Source organism: Microcebus murinus, chromosome 18 (genome assembly GCF_040939455.1).
Source record: "Microcebus murinus isolate Inina chromosome 18, M.murinus_Inina_mat1.0, whole genome shotgun sequence".
NCBI lineage: Eukaryota > Metazoa > Chordata > Mammalia > Primates > Cheirogaleidae > Microcebus > Microcebus murinus.
The window spans coordinates 4258355-4281862 of record NC_134121.1 but is presented as its reverse complement, the minus strand read 5'-3'; the positions used below and the strand labels follow the sequence as shown (position 1 = coordinate 4281862).

General features: G+C 39.1%; 1 protein-coding gene across 9 annotated transcripts in view; it reads right to left on the bottom strand.

Annotated features, from left to right (window-relative positions):
• ULK2 (unc-51 like autophagy activating kinase 2) overlaps positions 1-23508 on the bottom strand; it is a 111911-nt gene that overhangs the window by 56184 nt on the left and 32219 nt on the right. For all 9 annotated transcript variants that reach the window (XR_012912999.1, XR_012913001.1, XR_012913000.1 and 6 more), the window contains exon 10: positions 23017-23099. Coding sequence is in view for 6 of the 9 variants with exons in the window: in XM_075994034.1 (XP_075850149.1) it covers positions 23017-23099 (83 nt within the window). In the remaining 3 variants the exon portion in view is untranslated. The remainder of the gene's footprint in view (positions 1-23016; positions 23100-23508) is intronic.

Here is a 23508-nt window from a genome sequence, read left to right as displayed (position 1 = left end):
CCATCAGGGTGAACTACATATACATTATGCAAGTCCCAGAAAGAGAACAGAGAGAAAGAGGCAGAGAGATTATTTGAAGGAATAACTAAAATCTTTAATGAACTCCAAGTAAAATAAACCAAAGAGGCCTACACTGAGACACATAATCAAACTGTTAAAAGACAAATAAAGAAGCTTTCTCATTTTTTTTTTTAAGACAAAGTCTCACTCTTGTTGCCCCAGCTAGAGTGCAGTGGCGTCATCACAGCTGACTGCAACCTCAAACTCCTGGGCTCAAACAATCTTCCTTCTTCAGCCTCCTGAGCAGCTGGGACTACAGGTGCATGCTACCACACCTGGCCAATTTTTTCTATTTTTAGTAGAGACAGGATCTTGCTCTTGCTCAGGCTGGTCTCGAACTCCTGACCTCAAGCAATCCTCCTGCCTTGGCCTCCCAGAGGGCTAACATATAAAGAATTTTAAAACCCACAAGACAGAATTAATTTGTCACATATAAGGGATCCCTAAGATTATCAGCCAATTTCTCATCAGAAATCTTGAAGGCCAGAAGGCAGTGGGATAATAAATTTAAAGTGCTAAAAGAAAAAAAAAGTCAACTGAGAATTCTACATTCCACAAAACCGTCCTTCATAACTGGGGAGGAAATTAAGATATTCCCAGATAAACAAAAGCTGAGGGAGTTCACTACCACTAGACCTTCCCTACAGGAAATGCTAAAGGGAGTATTTTGGGTTGAAATGAAAGGAGCTAGACAGTAAAGAAAAGCCGTATGAAGATAAAAGACCTCCAGAAAAGATAAATACATTGGCACTTTAAAAACCAGAGTATTATAATTTTGGTTTGTAACTTCACTTTTCACTTTCTACAGAATTTAAAAGACAAATTCAATAAAATGATTATAAAGATATAATTTGCGATGTTAATAACATAAAGGAAGGGATACAGTGATATATGAAGTAGAGTTTTTGTAAGTAACTGGAATTAAGATGGTATTAATAACTTTAGATGTCTTCTATAATTCCTAGATAACCACAAGGAAAAATATACACAAAACAAAATGAGAAGGGAATCAAAACACATCACTAAAAAAATGTCAACCACCACAAAAGACAGCAGTAATGAAAGAAACAAGGGACAAAAAAGCTATAAGACATAGAAATTATAAAATGGCAGAAATCCTTCCTTACCAGCAATTACCATACATGTAAGTGGCTGTCTAATAAAAAGGCAGAGAGAGACTGGCAAAGTGGATTAAAAGAAAATGGTCCAACTATATGCTACCTACAAAAGATTCACTTTATTTTTTTAATAATTTTATGTTTATATATATTTTTTTTTTTTTTTTTTTTTTTTTTTAGACAGAGTCTCGCTTTGTTGCACAGGCTAGAGTGAGTGCCGTGGCGTCAGCCTAGCTCACAGCAACCTCAAACTCCTGGGCTCAAGCGATCCTCCTGTCTCAGCCTCCCGAGTAGCTGGGACTACAGGCATGCACCACCACGCCCGGCTAATTTTATATATATATATATTAGTTGGCCAATTAATTTCTTTCTATTTATAGTAGAGACGGGGTCTCACTCTTGCTCAGGCTGGTTTCGAACTCCTGACCTCGAGCAATCCGCCCGCCTCGGCCTCCCAGAGTGCTAGGATTACAGGCTTGAGCCACCGCGCCCGGCCTTATGTTTATATTTTATTAGTACATACTTATCTTTTTCTTTTCAGGACACTCGGATACATACTCTCAGAAAAAAGATTCACTTTAGATCTAAAGACATGAATACAATGAAGGTGAAAAGATGAAAAAAGATATTCCATGCAAATAGTAGGTAAAAGAGAGATAGGTTAGTTATTAGACAAAACAGAATTTAAGTTAAAAACTGTTACAAGAGACAAAGAAGGAGATTAAATAATGATAAAAGGATCAATTCACCAAGAAAATTTAAGAATTATAAATATCAGAGCCCCAAAATATAAGAAGCAAACATTGACAATGGAAGGGAGAAATAGTTATAAAATAGTAGCTGGAGACTTCAATACCCCATTTTCAACAATGGGGTATTGTTGGACAATACCAATAGGACAACCAGATAGAGCATCACTAAGAAAAGATGACTTGAACAGCACTGTAAACTAACTGGGCCTAACAGATAAACAAAGGACACTCCACTCACCAAGAGCAGAATATACATTTTTCTCAAGTGCACATGGAACATTCTCTAGGACAGACCACATGTCAGGCCACAAAACAAGTTTTAATAAATTTAAAAAGGTCGTGATCATAGAGATTACCTTTTCTGATCATAATGAAATGAAAGCATAAATCAATAAAATAAATAACTAGAAAATACATAAATATGTGGAAATTAAAAACACACTCTTAAACACCCAATGAGTCAAAGAAGTAGTCATAAAAGAAATTAGAAAATACCTTAAAACAAAGGAAAATGAAAACACAATGTACCAAAACTTACGGGATACAGCAAAAGCAGTGCTAAGGCAGAAATTTATAGCTGTAAACACCTACATTTAAAAAAAAGAATAAATATATCTAAGCTATAACCTAATTTCATGCTTAAGGAACCAGAAAAAAAAAAAACAGCAAACTAAACCCAAAGCTAGTAGAAGAAAAGAAATTAAATAAAGATTGGAGTGGAAATAAAATACAGAAGACAAAAATATTCTATTCTATATTTTGGACTCTGTAAGAGCTTGGACTGTTTTTTGTTTTGTTTTTAATTTTCAGACAGGGTCTTGCTCTGTCACCTAGGCTAGAGTGCAGTATGTCATCATAGTTCACTGTAACCTCCAATTCCTACACTCAAGTGATCCTCCTGCCTCAGCCTCCCAAGCAGCTGGGACTACAGGCCCATGCACCACCACACCCAGCTAACTTTCCTATTTTTTGTAGAGACAGGGTCTCACTCTTGCTCAGGCTGGTCTCAAACTCCTGGCCCGAAGGGATCCTCCCACCTCAGCCTTCCATAGTGCTAGGATTACAGCCATGAGCCACCATGCTCAGCCTCCTTGACCATTTAATGTATTCCCCAAGCCAGGACAGATCCATAAGTGCTTGAACTCTTAACATATTCCCCATCCACACACAGATCCATGAACAAAGGGTGGAAGCCTAACTGCCTCAAAGTGTTTAAGCACAACCTTGACCAATCATTGGCTGACCACTAAAAAAATGTTGACACAGGATAACCCCTTGGAAGCCAGGCTGAAATTCTTTTAATTTCAGAATATCATGGGAGCACAAATGTTTTAGTTACATATGCTTTTGTATAGTTTGACTCAAAGATATAAGTGTGCCCTTCACCCAGATAGTGTGCACTGTACCCATTAGGTGTGAAATTTACCCACCCCCTCCCACCCACCTATTTGATTTCTGTTGAGTTTTACTTCTATATATGCACATGTTGATCGATGAGTTTCAATTTAGTATTGAGTACATGTGGTGTCTGCCTTTCCATTCTTGTGATACTTTACATAGAAGAATGGTCTCCAGTTCCGTCCACGTTGTTAAAAAAAAATACTTGATCACCTTTTTTTATGGCTGAATCCACTCATGTATTGATGGACACGGGTTGTTTCCACATCTTTGTTGGTTCTGAATTGTGCTGCTATAAATATTTGAGTGCAAGTGTCTTTTTTTCTTCATTTGGGTAAATACCTAGTAGTGGGATTGCTGGATCAAATGGTAGGTCTACTACTTTTAGTCTTTCAAATATCTCCACACTACTTTCTATAAAGGTTGTACTAGTTTGCAGTCCCAACAATGGTGTATAAGTGTTCCTTTCTCTCTGCATCCATATCAGTATTTGTTGTTTGGGGACTTTTTGATAAGAGCCATTCTCACTGGAGCTGGGTCATATCTCATTGTGGTTTTGATTTTTTTTTTTTTTTTTTTTTTTTGAGACAGAGTCTCACTCTGTTGCTTGTGCCAGAGTGCCATGACATCAGCCTAGCTCACAGAAACCTCAAACTCCTGGCCTCAAGCAATCCTTCTGCCTCAGCCTCCCGAGTAGCTGGGACTACAGGCATGCGCCACCATGCCCGGCTAATTTTTTCTATATATTTTTTAATTGGCTGATTAATTTCTTTCTATTTTTAGTAGAGATAGGGTCTCACTTTTGCTCAAGTTGGTTTCAAACTCCTGAACTTGAACGATCCTCCCACCCTGGCCTTCCAGAGTGCTAGGATTACAGGCGCGAGCCAACAAGCCCGGCCGCATTGTGGTTTTGATTTACATTTCCCTGATGATTACAGATGTTGAGCATTTTTTCATGTGTTTGTTGGCCACTAGTCTATCTTCTTTTGAAAAGCTTGTGTTCATGTCTTTTGCCCACTTTTTTATAAGGTTTTTTTATTTTTTCCTTGCTGATTTGCTTGAGTTCATTGTACATTCTGGTTATCAGCCCTTTATAGGATATATAGCAAGTGACAGTATTTTTTCCCATTCTGTAGGTTGTCTATTTGCTCTATTGATCGTGTCTTTGGCTTTTCAATTTGATCAGGTCCCATTTATTTATTTTTGTTGTTGTGGTGACTGCCTTTGGGGTCTTCTTCATAAATTCTTTGCCTAGGCTGATATCTGTAAGAGTTTTTCCAACATTTTCTTCTAGAATTCTTATAGTTTCATGCCTTAGGTTTAAGTTTGTTATCCATTGTGAATGAATTTTTGTGAGTGGTAAGAGGTGCAGATCCTGTTTCAGTCTTCTACATGTGGCTATCCAATTTTCACAGCACCATTATTGAACAGGGATTCTTTTCCCTAATGTACGTTTCTCTTCTGCTTTGTCAAAGATCAGATGGCAAAATGAGGACAGTTTCATACCTGGGTTCTCCATTCTGATCCATATGATCTGATCTATGTCTCTGTTCTTGTGCTAGTCCCATGCTGCTTGGGTTGCTATAGCCTGGTGGTATAGCTTGAGTAAAGTGGTGCCTCCCGATTTTTTTTTTTTTTGAGACAGAGTCTCGCTTTGTTGCCCAGGCTAGAGTGAATGCCGTGGCGTCAGCCTAGCTCACAGCAACCTCAAACTCCTGGCTCAAGCAATCCTCCTGCCTCAGCCTCCCAAGTAGCTGGGACTACAGGCATTCGCCACCATGCCCAGCTAATTTTTTGTATATATTAGTTGGCCAATTACTTTCTTTCTATTTATAGTAGAGATGGGGTCTCGCTCTTGCTCAGGCTGGTTTCAAACTCCTGACCTTGAACAATCCGCCCGCCTCGACCTCCCAGAGAGCTAGGATTACAGGCGTGAGCCACCGCGCCCGGCCCCGGTTTATATATATATATATATATATATATATATACACACACACACACACCCCCTGGATATGCTAAGACTGATTAGTTCTTATTATGTGAGGTTGCATTGGCTATTCAGGGTCTTTTCTGTTTCCATACAAAGCATAGAACTACTTTTTCTAGATCTGCAAAAAATGACACTGGTATTTTAATGGGGATTTCACTGAATTTGTAAATCACTTTGGGAAGTACAGACATTTCAATAATATTGATTCTGCTGATCCATGAACATAGGTTTTTCCATCTGTTTATAGTCTCTGCAAGTTCTTTTTTCGGTGTTTCCTTTTTATTTTTATTTTCTTTTCATTTTAAATAACAATTTTATTTTTTATTTTCTTTGGCTAGTTGATTCAGCAGGTGAGTTGTTATACACTCCTTAGCAGATTCCAGCTTCCATGGCCACCGTCCTGCTTCCTCAGTGTTTCGTAGTTCTCTCTGCAGAAGTCTTTCATCTTGAATATATTCCTAAGTATTTTATTTTCTTTGTTGCTATTGTAAAAAGTATTGCATTTTGATTTGATTCTCAGCTTGACTGTTTGTGTAAATGAAAGCTACCGATTTGTGTATACTGGATTTTGTAACCTGACACTTTGTTGAATTTATCAATTCCAGGAGTCTCTTGGTTGAGTACTTGGGGTTTTCTAGGTATAAGATCATATCATTAGCAAAGAGGGATAGTCTGACCTCTCTTTTCCCAATCTGGATACCCCGATTTCCTTCTATTGTCTAATTGCTCTGGGTAGGACTTCCAGCACCATGTTGAATACAAATGGTGATAGTGGGCAACCTTGTCTGGTCCCAGTTCTAAGTGAGAATGCTTTCAATTTTTCTCAACATGAGTGTGGTTTGTTGTATATGGGTTTTATCATTTTGAGGTATGTCCCATCTATGCCTATTTTGTTAAGTGTTCTTATCATAAAAAGGTAATGAATTTTGCCAAATGCTTTTTGTATCTATTGAGAGGATCTTTGTTTTTGCTTCTACTTATGCGGTGAATCACATTTATTGCATTTATTTGCATATGTTGAACCATGTTTGCATCTCTGGATGAAACATACTTGGCTGTGATGAACAATTTTTTTAATGTGCAGCTGAATTCAGTTTGCTAAGAACTTATTGAGAACTTTTGCATCTGTATTCATAACAGATATTGGTCTGTAGTTTTCTTTTTTTGTTAAGTCCTTTCCTGGCTTTGGTATCAAGGTGATATGGGCTTCATAGAACAAGATGAGGAGGATGGCTTCCTTCTCAATGTTATGGAATAACTTCTGCAGTATAGGCACTAGTTCTTCTTTATAGGTTTGGTAAAATTTGGGTGTGAAATCATCTGGTCCAGGACTTTTGGTCTGTTCAGGAGTCTAGTTCTTCCTCATTGAGCCTATGAAGGTTATGTGTTTCTAAGATTTTGTTCATTTCCTCCACATTTTTAAGTTTATGAGCACAGAGATTTTTATAGTATTCAGAGATGATATTTTGTATTTACATGGTATAAGTTGTAATTTCTCCTTTTTCATTCCTCATTGAGTTTATTAGAGTCCTTTCATTTCTATTTCTGGTTAATCTAGCAAGAGGCCTATAAATTTTATCTTTTCAAATAACCAACTTTTTGTTTCATTAATCTTCTGTATAATTCTTTTGTTCTTGACTTCATTTAATTCTGCTCTATCTTGTTTATTTTCTTCTGATGGGTTTAGGATTTGTTTGCTTTTCCTTTTCCAGTTCCTTGAGATGATTCATTAGATTGTTGGTTTGTGATCTTTCTGTCTTTTGGATGTGGGCATTTAAGGATATGAGTTTTCCTCTCAGGACTGTTTTTACTGTATTCCACAGATTTTTGATAACTTGTGTCCCTGTTATCATTTAGTTCAAAGAATCTTTTGATCTCCATCTTTACCTCCTCCTTGACCAAACTAACATTCAGCAATAGGTTAATTTCTATGACTTTGTGTAGGGATGAGTGTCTCTGTTGGAATTAATTTCTAATTTTATTCCACTGTAGTCTGAGAAGACAAATGGTATAAATTCCATTTTTTAAAAATGTGTTGAGACATGTTTTGTGGCCTAGAATGTGATCAATCTTAGAGATTGTTCCATGAGCTCATGAGAAAAACATATATTCAGTAGTTTCTGGTCAGAATGTTCTGTAAATGTCAGGTAGGTTCATTTGTTCTAGAGTTCTGCTTAAGTCCGTTGTTTCTTTGCTTATTTTCTGTTTTATCTGTCCATTTCTGTCAGTGGGGTATTGAAGTCCCTGGCTATTATGGTGCTTCTGTTTATCATTTTGTTTAGATTGAGTAGGACTTGCTTTGCTAATCTGGGAGCTCCTGTGTTAGGTGCATAAATATTTAGGATTGTTAAGTCTTCTAGTTGAATTATTCCCTTCACCATTAATATAATGACCATCTTTGTCTTTCTTTACTTTTGTTGATTTGAAGTTTATGTTATCTTGTTATCTGATATGAGAACTGCTATACCAGCTTTCTTTTGGTTTCCATTTGCATGGCATATTGTTTTGCATCCCTTCACCCTGAGTCTTAATGAGTCCTCATGGATTAGATGTCTTTCTTGGAGATAGTAGATACTTGGTAGTAGATACTTTTTTTATCCATTCGGCAAGCCTATATTTCTTCAGTGGGGAATTCAAGCCATTCACATTTATTGAAAGAATTGACATGTGTGGTCAATTTCTGTTCATCCTGTTGGGCAGACCCTTATTGCTTTGTTTTACCTCTTGAACCACTGTGGTATCTGGACCTTTAACCTTAGTTTTTGGATGATTTTACACTGGTGGGTGTCTATTGTGCTGATTGGTGTATAACGCAGGTCTGAGTATTTCCTGCAGGGCAAGTCTGGCCTTCCTAAATTCCCTCAACAATTGTTTGTCTGAGAAAGTCTTTATTTCTCCCTCATATAAGAAACCTAGTTTTGCAGTAGATAAAATTCTAGCTTGGCTATTATTCTGTTTTAGAAGACTGAGGATGGGTTTCCAATCCCTTCTGGCTGGCAAGGTTTCAATTGAGAAGTCCACAGTTTGTCTGATATATTTTCCTTTGTAAGTTACCTGTTGTTTTCGCATTACTATTCATTGGAGTGCCTCTTTCATGTTATAGTAACTTTGGCCAGGCTAATTACTATGTGTCATGGTGACATCCTCTTTACAGTGAATCTCTCCCCAGGAGTCCTATGTGCTTCTTGTACCTGGATATATAAGTTTCTAGCAAGGCCATGGAAGTTTCCCTCAATTATTTCCTCAAATAAATTATCCAACCCTTGTGTATTTTCTACTTCACCCTCAGGGATGCTTACAATTCTTATATTTGGCCTCTTTACATAATACCACATTTCTTATAGGCTTTGTTTCTTCCTGGCATGCATCTGTCCGCGACATAAGTGGGCAGGGGGATCTCCAATTGTGTACCCCTGTTCCATCACTAAACCCCAATGTGAGGGAGGTAGATCTCTCTATCTGCAGAGGTCTCCAGCAGGGGCCCGCTCCCACCAGGGGAGAAACAGCAGCTCACGAGACTCTTAGATTAAGCTGCACTGCCTATTGTAGTGAATAGTGGGAGGGGCCACTGGTTCAGTTCAGGCAGCAGGCTCTAGGCATTTGGTTGCCATAGGAACAAAATTATGTTTTTAATTGAAAAAAAACACAAGAAAACTGAGGAGAGAAATCAATGCTCAAAAACTGCAGAGGAAATAATATTCCACATTTGTAGTTCATGCAAGTCACTAAACAACCACAACAATCCCCAATGGGGGAGGATGTTTATCTAAAGTTGCTTATATTATATAAAATGTCTCATTTTTGATAAAATTATAAGGCATGCAAAGAAAAAATTACCCATGAGGGCAAGGGAGAAGCAGTCAAGAGAAACTGTCTCTGAGGTGGCCAAATGTTGGGCTTAGCTAAGACTTCAAAGCAGCTATTAGAAATACTTTCAAAACTCTAAAAGAAACCACGTTTAAAAACTTTTTTTGTTAACCACTTCGGTATGACGCTCACCAGCTGTGAAACCTTACCTTTGTGCTGTGCATTGACAACGAATCTGTTTTGCTCTTGTGTGATGAGGGAAGCTTGAAAGCTTGTTTTACTTTACAGGCAGCTTTACTTATAATGTAAATCAGAATAGGTAACATATACATATATGTTTTCATTACATTATTTTTAAATGTTCACAATTTTATTTTGATAAATGAAAAATTAGAAAAGTCATATCACGGCTGTCGGCTAAAGTTGACACTCGGCTACGCGCCTTCACGTCACAGCTGTCGGCTAAAGTTGCTGTGCGTGTTCATCTGTGGCTATCGACTATAGTCGACGCTGGTACCAAAGTGGTTAAGTATGATGACAGTAACTCATCAAGTAAAGAATATCAAGAAAAACAAATTATAAAAAAAGAACCAAATGGAAATTCTGGAGTTGAAAAGTTCAGTAAACTTTGAATGAAAACCTCACTAGAGGTGCTCAACATCAGCTTTGTACTTCCAGAAGAAACAATCAACAAGTCTGAGAACAGATCAAAAGATATTTCCAATTTGAAAAACTGAAAGAAAAAAAGTATGGGGCCGGGCGTGGTGGCTGACACTTGTAATCCTAGCATTCTGGGAGGCCGAGGCGGACGGATTGCTCAAGGTCAGGAGTTTGAAACCAGCCTGAGCGAGACCCTGTCTCTACTAAAAATAGAAAGAAATTAATTGACCAACTAAAAATATATATATACAAAAAATTAGCCGGACATGGTGGCGCATACCTGTAGTCCCAGCTACTTGGGAGGCTGAGGCAGAAGGATTTCTTGAGCCCAGGAGACTGAGGTTGCTGTGAGCTAGGCTGATGCCACAGCACTCACTCTAGCCTGGGCAACAAAGTGAGACTCTGCCAAAAAAAAAAAGGAAGGGGAAGGGGAAGGAAGGGGAAAAGGAAGGGAAGGGGAAGGGAAAGGGAAAGGGAAGGGGAAAGAGAAGGGAAAGGGGAAGGGAAAAGGAAAGGGAAAAGGAAAGGAAAGGGAAAAGGAAAGGAAAAGGAAAAGGAAAAGGAAAGGAAAGGAAAGGAAAGGAAGAAAAAATGAACAGACTCAGAGAGCTACGGGACATCATCAACCATAGACCACCAAATGTACACAATGGGAATTCCAGAGGAGAGAGAAAGGGACAAAAAGTATATTATATTTTATTTGTTTTGTTTTATTTTATTTATTTATTTTTTTCTTTGGGAAAGAGTCTCACTCTGTCACCCAGGCTAGAGTGCTGTGGCGTCAGCCTAGCTCACAGAAACCTTAAACTCCTGTGCTCAAGTGATCCTCCTGCCTCAGCCTCCCAAGTAGCTGGGACTACAGGCCTGCACCACCATGCCCAGCTAATTTTTTTTCTATTTTTAGTAGAAATGGGGTCTTGCTCTTGCTTAAGCTACTCTCGAACTCCTGAGCTCAAGAGACCCTCCCGCCTCAGCCTCCCAGACTGCTAGGATTACAGGCTTGAGCCATTGTGCTTGGCCAGGAAGAATATTTTAAGAAATGATGATTAACAGTGGGCAGAGTGGCAGAAATCTGTAATCCCACCTACTGGGGAGATCACTTGAGCCCAGGAGTTTGAGGTTTCAGTGAGCTATGACAGAGCCATTGCACTTCAGCCTGGGCAACAGAGACTCTATCTCTTTAAAAAAAAAAAAAAAAAGAAGAAGAAGAAGAAGAGGAAGAAATGATGACTGACAACTTCTCAAATTTGGGGGAAAAATGTTTATCTATAGTCAGGAAGCTCAATAAATTCCACATTACATAAGCACAAAGAGATACACATGTAGACATATCACAGTTAAAACTGTTAAAAGTAAAAGACAAGGAGAAAAAATCTCAAAAGCAGGAAGAGAAAAATGACTCATCAAAGACTAGGGAAACCTAATAAAATTAAAAGGTGATTTATCAGAAATAATAGAGGTCAGAAAGTAGTAAAATGACATAGTCTAAGTATTGGGGGGGATCTCTATCGACCAAGAATTCAATATCTAGCAAAAACCAATTTTATTTTATTTTTAAAAAAATTTTTAGCAAGTGATAGTACACTCCAAAAGAGTCATGAATGGGCACATATCCCAGCAGACAGTGGCCTCAAAAAACATTTTTCTAAAGTAAAGGTGAAATAAACACATTCCCAGATAAATGAAGATTTTGAGAGAATTTATATAAAGAGCACTAGTAACTATGTAGATAATTTTAAAAGACAGTATATTATATATTTTTCTGTTTTCTTCTCTTAACTGATTTAAAAGACAACTGCATAATAATAATTATAAAATTGTATTGTTAGGCTGATATCATATAAAGATTAATATACTAATAATATACATGACAATGATAGCACAAAGGAAGGGGAATGGAATTATATTAGAGACAAAAAATAACACCAAACAGTAACTTGAATCCACAAGAAGAGATGAAGAACACGAGAAATGGTAAATGTATAGGCTAACAGAGGACTCTATAAATATGTTTTTTTCTCCTTTCTTCTTCTTCTCCTTCTTTAAAAGACATAAGATTGTATAAAGCAATGGTTACAACACTGCATTGTTGAGATTATAACACAGTCATATGAGAGATAGTAACAGCAAAAAGGGAGGAAAGAATCGAGCTATACTGGAAATACAAAGTTTCTGTATTTTAATAATATTCAACTATTAGTTGTATAGATTGTGATAAATTAAGACACACATTGTAATTCTTAGAGCAATCATTAAGAAAATAACTCAATAAATAGTATAGTCTATTCTCAAAAAGCAACCAGACTGATCCTTTTAAAACATTACTCAGATCACCTTTCCTCTGCTCAAAGCCCTCTAATGGTTCCTGTCAAGCTGACGAAAAGCCCAAGTCTTTTTTTCTTTTCTTTTTTTTTGAGACAGAGTCTCACTCTATTGGCTAGAATGCCATGGCATCAGCCTAGCTCACAGCAACCTCAAACTACTGGGCTCAAGCAATTCCCCTGCCTCAACCTCCCGAATAGCTGGGACTACAGGCGTGCCCCACCACGCCGGCTAATTTTTCTATTTTTTTTAGTAGAGATGAGGTGTCATTCTTGCTCAGGTTGGTCTCAAACTCTTGAGCTCAAACAATCCTCCCGCCTTGGCCTCCCAGAGTCCTAGGATTACAGGCATGAGCCACCACACCCAGCCAGATGCCCAAGTCTTTAATTGGCCTTCTAGTTGCCTCTCAAGCTTCCATGCATGCTCCCAGCTCTTGACATTTGTATTGGCTATTTACTCTGGCTGAAGAGTTCTTCCCATACATACCCACCAGGCTCATTCTTACTGCAACTCAATCAAGTCTTTGTCTAAATGTAACTTTCTCAGTAAGGTCTTCAGTGACTACCTTATTTAAAATTTCAATTCCAGAATCAAGATGGCGGGCGAGAAACACCACCAGACAGTGTCTCTGCAGAAAAGTCAGATTCTAGCAGAAATTAGAAGACAGAAGCAAGAAGACGAGCCTGCATAGGACAAGGGTCGGAAGGAGGAGTACCTGAGACCACGGGAGACACCACAAGAGGAGGTCGTGGAGGAGAGCTGGTAGCTGGGACCACTGGAGCCCAGAGACCAGCAGGAAGGGTAGGTGGCTCCCCCGTTTCCCCTCCCCTGCATCTTGCACTGCTGGTGGACTCCCCAGCGGGTGGAGAGACCTGCGGACACCAGCCCAGTGACAGCTGCCACAAGTGAGCAATAAGGCAATATCGGACGCGGCACCAGGCTCCCAACTCCCTCGGGGCACCTTCGTGTGCACAGACTCGAGCCGCACTGCAGGCGCCACATTGCCTCCTTCTCCCCTCCGCCGACCCTACCCGCGGCTGCCCAGAGAGACAATATAGACACCAGGCGGAGGCACCTCCAGGGAACAGGACTTTCCCTTTTAGGGCCCTAAGGTTGACTAAGGGGAACTCAGACTGTGAGCGCTCTACCCACCAGCCCTTCCAGGTGCTGCTGGCACAGTGATCCCAGGAGAACGGGGCAGACCCTAAGGCTGAGAAACACAGACCCAGCTTGGGCTCCCCGTGGGTGAATTGGGACTGGCACTCCTCTCCCTAGTGGAGATATAGTTTGAACTCTGGGGCCCAGAGGTCAGACCTGCAGACCAGATCCCATGCACCGAGGTCTTGCATTGCGCGGGGCACAGAAGGGATATACGCGAACAGCCTACTGAGGTGTGTGTGCCTTCAGGGGCAGATCAGCATCCTAGAGGGCAACCCTTCTCCCAAAAAGAGACCGTGGTCCCAGCCCAGGTGGGGTTCCTGCGCAAGGAACCTCCCCGCCGGCATCACAGCCAGGGGAGGCCCAGTGGCGTGGGGTCTGGCCTGCTGGTAGAGGCCCAGGAGTAGCCCCGGAGTTGGGGACAGTGGAAAGATGCGAGGCCCGCTCCAGACTGCTGGTTTCAGACAGCCCCACCCCCACACGTAGACACTCTGGCTGAGAGGGGCCATTCCAGCACCTCCTTGACAGCTTTTCCTGGAAGCAGAAAACAGAACTTTGACCCCTGCTACTGGCACTGGTGGTCCCTGAGGGCAGGCTTACCCAACCCAGCTTCGCCCAGACTCTCTCCTAGACCAGCCCTCACTGAGGGAGAGAATAAGAACACACCTGAAAGTCCCAGGGCCCCGCCGACCACCTGAGGCACCAGAGTGTCTCTCTAGAGGAACAAGAGCTGGTGATAGGACACAAAAACAGCAGCATAGCCTGTTCCTCCAAGCAAGCGCCACCTACTGACAGGGAGGACATCCAGCACACCCTTTTCACGGCACCTACTGACTCATTATACACGGAGTGGTCAAATCTCACCAACAGACACCACGTACCGGCTCAGAAACTAAAACAAGGTGTGTCTATACCCAAACAAAAACCTAAAGAAAAGAAACAATAACTGATCGACATGTGAAGAAATCACCGAAGGAACTCTGGAAATATGAAGAACCAAACGGAAAATACACCCCCAAAGAGGAGCACCAGCACCCTAGAAACAGACACCAACCAAAATCAGGCAACCAAAAGGACAGAAGAGGAATTTCGTATGTGAATCATAAGAAAACTCACTGACCTGCAAGAACACCTCAATAACCAACACAAACCACAAAAAGCCTCCAGGACCTAGAATAAAAGTTGACTAAAGAAATAGACACAATGAAGAAAAGTTTAGAGCCGGGCGTGGTGGCTCACGCCTGTAATCCTAGCACTCTGGGAGGCCGAGGCGGGCGGATTGCTCAAGGTCAGGAGTTCAAAACCAGCCTGAGCGAGACCCCATCTCTACTATAAAAATAGAAAGAAATTAATTGGCCAACTAATATACATAATATAAAAATCAGCCGGGCATGGTGGCTCGTGCCTTTAATCCCAGCTACTCGGGAGGCTAAGGCAGGAGGATCGCTTGAGCCCAGGAGTTTGAGGTTGCTGTGAGCTAGGCTGACGCCACGGCACTCACTCTAGCCTAGGCAAGAAAGCGAGACTCTGTCTCAAAAAAAAAAAAAAAGAAAAGTTTAACCGAACTCCTGGAAATGAAGAATCAATTCAGGGAATTACAAAATACAGTGGAAAGTCGCAAGGACAGAGTAGATCAAACAGAAGAAAGAATCTCAGAGATTGAAGATAACACCCACAAACTAAATAAAACAGTCACCACACAGATACAGCAGAGAAAAAAGAGAAAAGAGCAAAGCCTACAAGAGATGAAGGATTATGTGAAGAAACCTACTGTGAGGGTCATAGGGTTATCAGAAGGGGAAGAAGACAACACTGAAGGGTTGGACAAGCTATTTGAAGATATAATAGAGGAAAATTTCCCAGGCCTTGCTCAAAATCTCGATATACAACTTTAAGAAGCTCAGAGGACCCTGGGAGATTCAATGCAAACAGGAAGACATCACGACATGCAGTCATCAGACTGACCAAAGTATCAACTAAAGAGGCCCTTCAAAGAGCTGTAAGACAGAAGAAGCAAATAACATAAGGCAAAGCTAATTCGAATAACACCAGATTTCTCTACTGAGACTTTACAAGCAAGGAGAGAGTGGGGCCCCATTCTCACTCTGCTGAAACAAAACAATGCCCAGCCTAGAATCTTATTCCCTGAAAAACTAAGCTTCGTATATGAAGGAGAAATTTAGACATTCTCAGACAAGCAAAGTCTCAGAGAATTCACCAAGACAAGACCAGCCCTACAAGAAGTACTCAAAACAGTGTTATACACGGAACACCATAATAAAAACTCACAAATATAAAAACAACCAAAACCCAAAGATTAAAGGCTAGATAATAAAATGGCTCAAAAGAAATCAAAGCAACAATATCCAACCCAACAGAATGAAGAGTAATCTACCATACCTATCAGTTCTCTCAATAAATGTGAATGGCTTAAACTCTCCACTCAAGAGACATAGGCTGGCTGAATGGATAAGAAAATACAGGCCAAGTACATGCTGTCTTCAGGAAAAACATCTAACCTCCAAGGATGCATATAGACTAAAAATAAAAGGGTGGAGATCAGTATCCCAAGCAAATGGAAGCCAAAAAAAGGCTCATGTGGCAGTTCTAATTTCAGACGATTTAGTTTTTATACCAAGAAAAGTAGTGAAAGACAAAGAGGGTCATTATATAATGGTGAAGGGCACAGTTCAACAAGAAGAGATAACAATTTTAAATATATATGCACCCAACTTAGGTGCACCCAGATTCATAAAGCAAACCTTACTGGATCTAAGCAAATGGATTAATAGCAACTCCATAATCACCAGAGATTTCAACACCCCACTGACAGAACAAGACAGATCCTCCAAACAGAAAATTAATAAAGAAATAATGGACTTAAACAAAACTCTAGAACAACTGGATCTAACTGACATTTACCGAACATTCTACCCCAAATCCACTGAATATACGTTCTTCTCATCAGCTCACGGGACGTTCTCTAAGATTAACTATATCCTAGGACACAAAGTTAACCTCAAGAAATTAAAAAAAAATAGAAATCATACCATGCATCTTCTCAGATCACAGTGGAGTAAAAGTAGAAATCAACCCTAACAGAAACTCACATTTCTACACAAAAACGTGGAAATTAAACAACCTCCTACTAAATGATTACTTCATAAATGAAGAAATCAAGATGGAAATAAAAAAATTCTATGAAGAAAATGACAATGGAGAGACAAGTTATGAAATCCTCTGGGACACAGCTAAGGCAGTACTGAGAGGAAAGTTTATCTCCATAAATGCCTATAACCAAAAGTCAAAAAGATCACAAATAGACAATCTAATGAAACGACTCAAAGAGCTGGAAAAAGAAGAACAGACCAGCCCCAAACCCAGCAGACGGAGTGAAATCAACAAGATCCAATCAGAACTAAATGAAATTGAAAACAAGAAAGCTATTCAGGAGATTAACAAAACAAAAAGTTGGTTCTTTGAAAAACTAAACAAAATTGACACGCCACTGGCTAAGCTAACGAAAAGCAGAAAAGAGAAATCTCTAATAAGCTCCATCAGGAATAAAAAAGGAGATATCACAACCGATCCCAAAGAGATACAAGATATAATTTATGAGTACTACAAAGATATTTATTCACACAAACTGGAAAATGTGGAGGACATGAACAAATTTCTAGAAACACACAGCCTCCCTAGGCTCAACCAGGAAGAAATAGATTCCCTGAACAGACCAATCTCAACAGCTGAAATAGAAACAGCAATTAAAAATCTCCCTAAAAAGAAAAGTCCCGGTCCAGATGGCTTCACACCCGAATTTTACCACACTTACAAAGAAGAACTAATACCTATCTTGCAGAAACTATTCCACAACATCGAGAAGAATGGAAACCTCCCTGACACCTTTTATGAAGCAAATATTACTCTGATACCAAAACCAGGAAAGAATCCAACAAAAAAAGAAAACTACAGACCAATATCCCTAATGAATATAGATGCAAAAATTTTCAACAAAATCTTAGCTAACCGAATCCAGACGCTTATCAAAAAAATAATCCATCATGACCAAGTGGGCTTCATTCCAGGAATGCAGGGATGGTTCAACATACGCAAAACTATAAATGCAATTCACCACATAAACAGAAGCAAAAACAAAGACCACATGATTCTCTCAATAGATGCAGAAAAAGCTTTTGACAAAATTCAACACCCTTTCATGATACGAACACTCAAGAAAATAGGCATAGAAGGGACATATCTAAAAATGATACAAGCCATTTATGACAGACCCATAGCTAACATCATACTGAATGGGGAAAAACTTAAAGCATTCCCACTTAGAACCGGAACCAGACAAGGCTGCCCACTATCTCCACTTCTATTCAACATAGTACTGGAAGTCCTGGCTACAGCAATCAGACAGGAAAGTGGAATTAAAGGTATCCAAATAGGGGCAGAAGAGATCAAACTTTCACTGTTTGCTGATGATATGATATTATATCTAGAAAACCCCAAAGATTCAACCAGGAAACTTCTGGAACTGATCAATGAATTTAGCAAAGTCTCAGGATACAAAATCAATACACAGAAATCAGAGGCATTCGTATATGCCAACAACAATCAAATCGAGAACCAAATTAAAGACTCAATACCCTTCACAATAGCAACAAAGAAATTAAAGTACCTAGGAGTATACTTAACCAAGGAGGTAAAAGACCTCTATAGGGAGAACTATGAAACACTGAGGAAGGAAATAGCAGAGGATGTAAACACATGGAAATCCATTCCATGCTCATGGATCGGCAGACTCAACATCATTAAAATGTCTATACTACCCAAACTGATCTACAGATTCAATGCAATACCTATTAAAATCCCATCAGCATTCTTCACAGATATAGAAAAAATAATTTTACGCTTTGTATGGAACCAAAGAAGACCCCGAATATCAAGAGCAATTCTAGGCAACAAAAACAAATTGGGAGGCATTAATATGCCAGATATCAAACTATACTACAAAGCTGTAGTAATTAAAACAATATGGTATTGGCACAAAAACAGGAACATTGACCAGTTCAACAGATCTTAGAACCCTGATATAAAACCATCCTCATATAGCCATCTAATCTTTGACAAAGTAGACAAAAACATACGCTGGGGAAAAGAATCCCTTTTCAATAAATGGTGCTGGGAAAACTGGATAGCAACTTGTAGAAGGTTAAAACAGGACCCACACCTTTCACCTCTCACAAAAATCAACTCACGCTGGATAACAGACTTAAATCTCAGGCATGAAACCATTAGAATTCTAGAGGAAAATGTTGGAAACACTCTCCTAGACATCGGCCTAGGCAAAGAGTTTATGAAGAAATCCCCAAAGGCAATCAAAGCAGCAACAAAAATAAATAAATGGGACATGATGAAACTACAAAGCTTCTGCACAGCCAAAGAAACAGTCATGAAAGTAAACAGACAACCTACAGAATGGGAGAAAATTTTTGCATCCTACGTATCCGATAAAGGGCTGATAACTAGAATATACTTAGAACTCACGAAAATCAGCAAGAAAAAATCAAATAACCCTATTAAAAAGTGGGCAAAGGACATGAACAGAAACTTTTCTAAAGAAGACAGAAGAATGGCCAACAAACATATGAAAAAATGCTCAACATCCCTAATCATCAGGGAAATGCAAATCAAAACTACAATGAGATATCACTTAACTCCAGTGAGAATGGCCTTTATCAAAAAGTCTCCAAATAACAAATGCTGGCATGGATGTGGAGAGAGAGGAATACTCCTACACTGCTGGTGGGACTGCAAACTAGTTCAACCTCTGTGGAAAGCAATATGGAGATACCTTAAAGCGATACAAGTGAATCTACCATTTGATCCAGCAATCCCATTGCTGGGCACCTACCCAAATGATCCAATGACACTCTACAAAAAAGACACCTGCACTCGAATGTTCATAGCAGCACAATTCATAATCGCAAGGCTGTGGAAACAGCCCAAGTGCCCATCAATTTAAGAATGGATTAATAAAATGTGGTATATGTATACCATGGAGTACTATTCAGCTCTAAGAAACAATGGTGATATAGCACATCTTATATTTTCCTGGTTAGAGCTGGAACCCATATTACTAAGTGAAGTATCCCAACAATGGAAAGACAAGCACCAGATATACTCACCAGCAAACTGGTATTAACTGAGTAGCACCTAATTGGACATATAGGTACTACAGTAATAGAGTATTGGGGAAGGGGGGGAGGGGGGGGCAGGTATATACATACATAACGAGTGATAGGCGCACCATCTGAGGGATGGTCATGCTGGAGACTCAGACTTGTGGGGGGCGGGGGGGAAGGGCATTTATTGAAACTTTAAAATCTGTACCCCCATAATATGCCAAAATAAAAAAAACAAAAACAAAAAGTTGGTTCTTTGAAAAAATAAACAAAATTGACGCGCCACTGGCTAAGCTAACGAAGAGCATAAAAGAGAAATCTCTAATAAGCTCCATCAGGAACATAAAAGGAGATATCACAACTGATCCCCAAGAGATATAAGGTATAATTTATGAATACTACAAAAATCTTTATGCACACAAACTGGAAAATGTGGAGGAAATGGACAAATTTCTAGAAACACACAGCCTCCCTAGGCTCAACCAGGAAGAAATAGATTTCCTGAACAGACCAATCTCAACAGCTGAAATAGAAACAGCAATTAAAAATCTCCCTAAAAAGAAAAGTCCTGGTCCAGATGGTTTCACACCTGAATTTTACCACACTTACAAAGAAGAACTAGTACCTATCTTGCAGAAACTATTCCACAACATCGAGAAGAATGGAAACCTCACCGACACCTTTTATGAAGCGAATATTACTCTGATACCAAAACCAGGAAAGGATGCAACAATAAAAGGAAACTACAGACCAATATCCCTTATGAATATAGATGCAAAAATTTTCAGCAAATTTTAGCTAACCGAATCCAGATGCTTATCAAAAAAATAATCCATCACGACCAAGTGGGCTTCATCCCAGGGATGCGGGGATGGTTCAACATACGTAAATCTATAAATGCAATTCACCAGATAAACAGAAGCAAAAACAAAGACCACATGATTCTTTCAGTAGATGCAGAAAAAGCCTCTGACAAAATTCAACACCCTTTCATGATACGAACACTTAATAAAATAGGCATAGAAGGAACATACCTAAAAATGATACAAGCCATATATGATAGACCCATAGCCAACATCATACTGAATGGGGAAAAATTGAAAGCATTCCCACTTAGAACTGGAACCAGACAAGGCTGCCCACTATCTCCACTTCTATTCAACATAGTGCTGGAAGTTCTGGCTACAGCAATCAGACAGGAAAGTGGAATTAAAGGTATCCAAATAGGGCCAGAAGAGTTCAAACTTTCACTGTTTGCTGATGATATGATATTATATTTAGAAAACCCCAAAGATTCAACCAAGAAACTCCTGGAACTGATAAATGAATTTAGTAAAGTCTCAGGATACAAAATCAATACACAGAAATCAGAGGCATTCATATACGCCAACAACAATCTAATTGAGAACCAAATCAAAGACTCAATTCCCTTCACAATAGCAACAAAGAAATTAAAGTACCTAGGAATATACTTAACCAAGGAGGTAAAAGACCTCTACAGGGAAAACTATGAAACACTGAGGAAGGAAATAGCAGAGGATGTAAACAGATGGAAATCCATTCCACGCTCGTGGATTGGCAGACTCAACATCATTAAAATGTCTATACTACGCAAACTGATCTACAGATTCAATGCAATACCTATTAAAATCCCATCAGCATTCTTCACAGATATAGAAAAAATAATTTTACCCTTCATATGGAACCAAAGAAGACCCCGAATATCAAGAGCAATTCTAGGCAACAAAAACAAAATGGGAGGTATTAATATGCCAGATATCAAACTATACTACAAAGCTGTAATAATTAAAATAATCTGGTATTGGGATAAAAATAGGAATATTGACCAGTGGAACAGATCTTAGAACCCTGATATAAAACCATCCTCATATAGCCATCTAATCTTTGACAAAGCAGACAAAAACATACGCTGGGGAAAAGAATCCCTTTTCAATAAATGGTGCTGGGAAACCTGGATAGCCACCTGTAGAAGGCTAAAACAGGACCCACACCTTTCACCTCTCACAAATATCAACTCACGCTGGATAACAGACTTAAACCTAAGGTATGAAACTATTAGAATTCTACAGGAAAAAGTTGGAAACACTCTCCTAGACATCGGCCTAGGCAAAGAGTTTATGAAGAAGTCCCCAAAGGCAATCACAGCAGCAACAAAAATAAATAAATGGGACATGATCAAATTAAAAAGCTTCTGCACAGCCAAAGAAACAGTCATGAAAGTAAACAGACAACCTACAGAATGAGAGAAAAAGTTTGCATCTTATACATCTGATAAGGGGCTGATAACTAGAATATACTTAGAACTCATGAAAATCAGCAAGAAAAAAATCAAATAACCCTATTAAAAAGTGGGCAAAGGACTCGAAGAGAAACTTTTCTAAAGACGACAGAAGAATGGCCAACAAACATATGAAAAAATGCTCAACATCTCTAATCATCAGGGAAATGCAAATCAAAACCACAATGAGATATCACTTAACTCCAGTGAGAATGGCCTTTATCAAAAAGACCCCGAACAACAAATGCTGGCGTGGATGCGGACAGAGAGGGACACTCCTACACTGCTGGTGGGACTGCAAACTAGTTCAACCTCTGTGGAAAGCTATATGGAGATACCTTAAAGCTATACAAGTGAATCTACCATTTGATCCAGCAATCCCATTGCTGGGCACCTACCCAAAAGATCCAATGACACTCTACAAAAAAGACACCTGCACTCGAATGTTTATAGCAGCACAATTCATAATCGCAAGGCTGTGGAAACAGCCCAAGTGCCCATCAATCCAAGAATGGATTAATAAAACGTGGTATATGTATACCATGGAGTACTATTCAGCTCTAAGAAACAATGGTGATATAGCACATCTTATATTTTCCTGGTTAGAGCTGGAATCCATAGTATTAAGTGAAGTTTCCCAAGAATGGAAAGACAAGCACCACATATACTCACCAGCAAACTGGTATTAACTGAGCAGCACCTAGGTAGACACATAGGTACTACAGTAATAGGGTACTGGGCAGGTGGGAGGTGGGTGGGTATATACATACATAATGAGTGAGTTGTGCACCATCTAAGAGATGGTCATGCTGGAAACTCAGACTTGTGGGTGGAGGGGGGGAAAGGGCATTTATTGAAACCTTAAAATCTGTACCCCCATAATATGCCAAAATAAAAAAATAAAATAAAATTTCAATTCCCACCTACACCCCCATTTCTCTTCCATCTTCATTTTTTCTACAGTATACAAACACCTAATATAATGTGCAATTATAGTTTATAATTTATTTATTCTGTTCTCCCACTAGAATATATGCTACATGAAGATGAAGACTTTGTTTATTACTCTATCTCCCATACTTAGAACATAGTAAGAACTCAATAAACATTTACAAACATAGTGAAGGAAAATAAAGAAAAAGAAAAGTGAAATTGACTTAAATTTTATTCTGAAATCTCAATAGTATCTTTTTAAAAAAATCTTTTCAGCATACATAAAAATAAAATTAGAAAGCATGCATAATTTGAAACTATTTCTTACCAAAGTCCATTCTATCTTTTTGGTTTCTCTGAAGCAAACCCAAAAGGAGATTAGCCAAATAAGGTGATGTTTCTCTGGGAATACTGAGGGAAAGGAAAGAAAACCCAACATAAGTGATGAGTTTACATATATTAACTATATTGCTTTTGCCATTGGTATGCTAAATGAAAATATATACACAGTTTCACAAATATTAATACTACATTTATACCAAGAAGACCACGGTGAGCCCTCATACCTTAAAGGGAGAAAAAAAAAGCACTAAATAATTGCCTTTGAGAAATAGCATCAATTTGAGAGGATTCCTATATTGTGCTTATTATTGTTGTTTGTTGGAGTATCTGCAAAAATACAGCACTTCACAAGCCCAGACAATCTTGAGTTTTAACACAACTTCAACTTTGCACTAATAGTTGCTATAAAATTCACTACTAGAAAAAGAGCCACTTCCAATTCTGTGTGGAAAAGGGCAAAGCTTAAACAAATACAAAT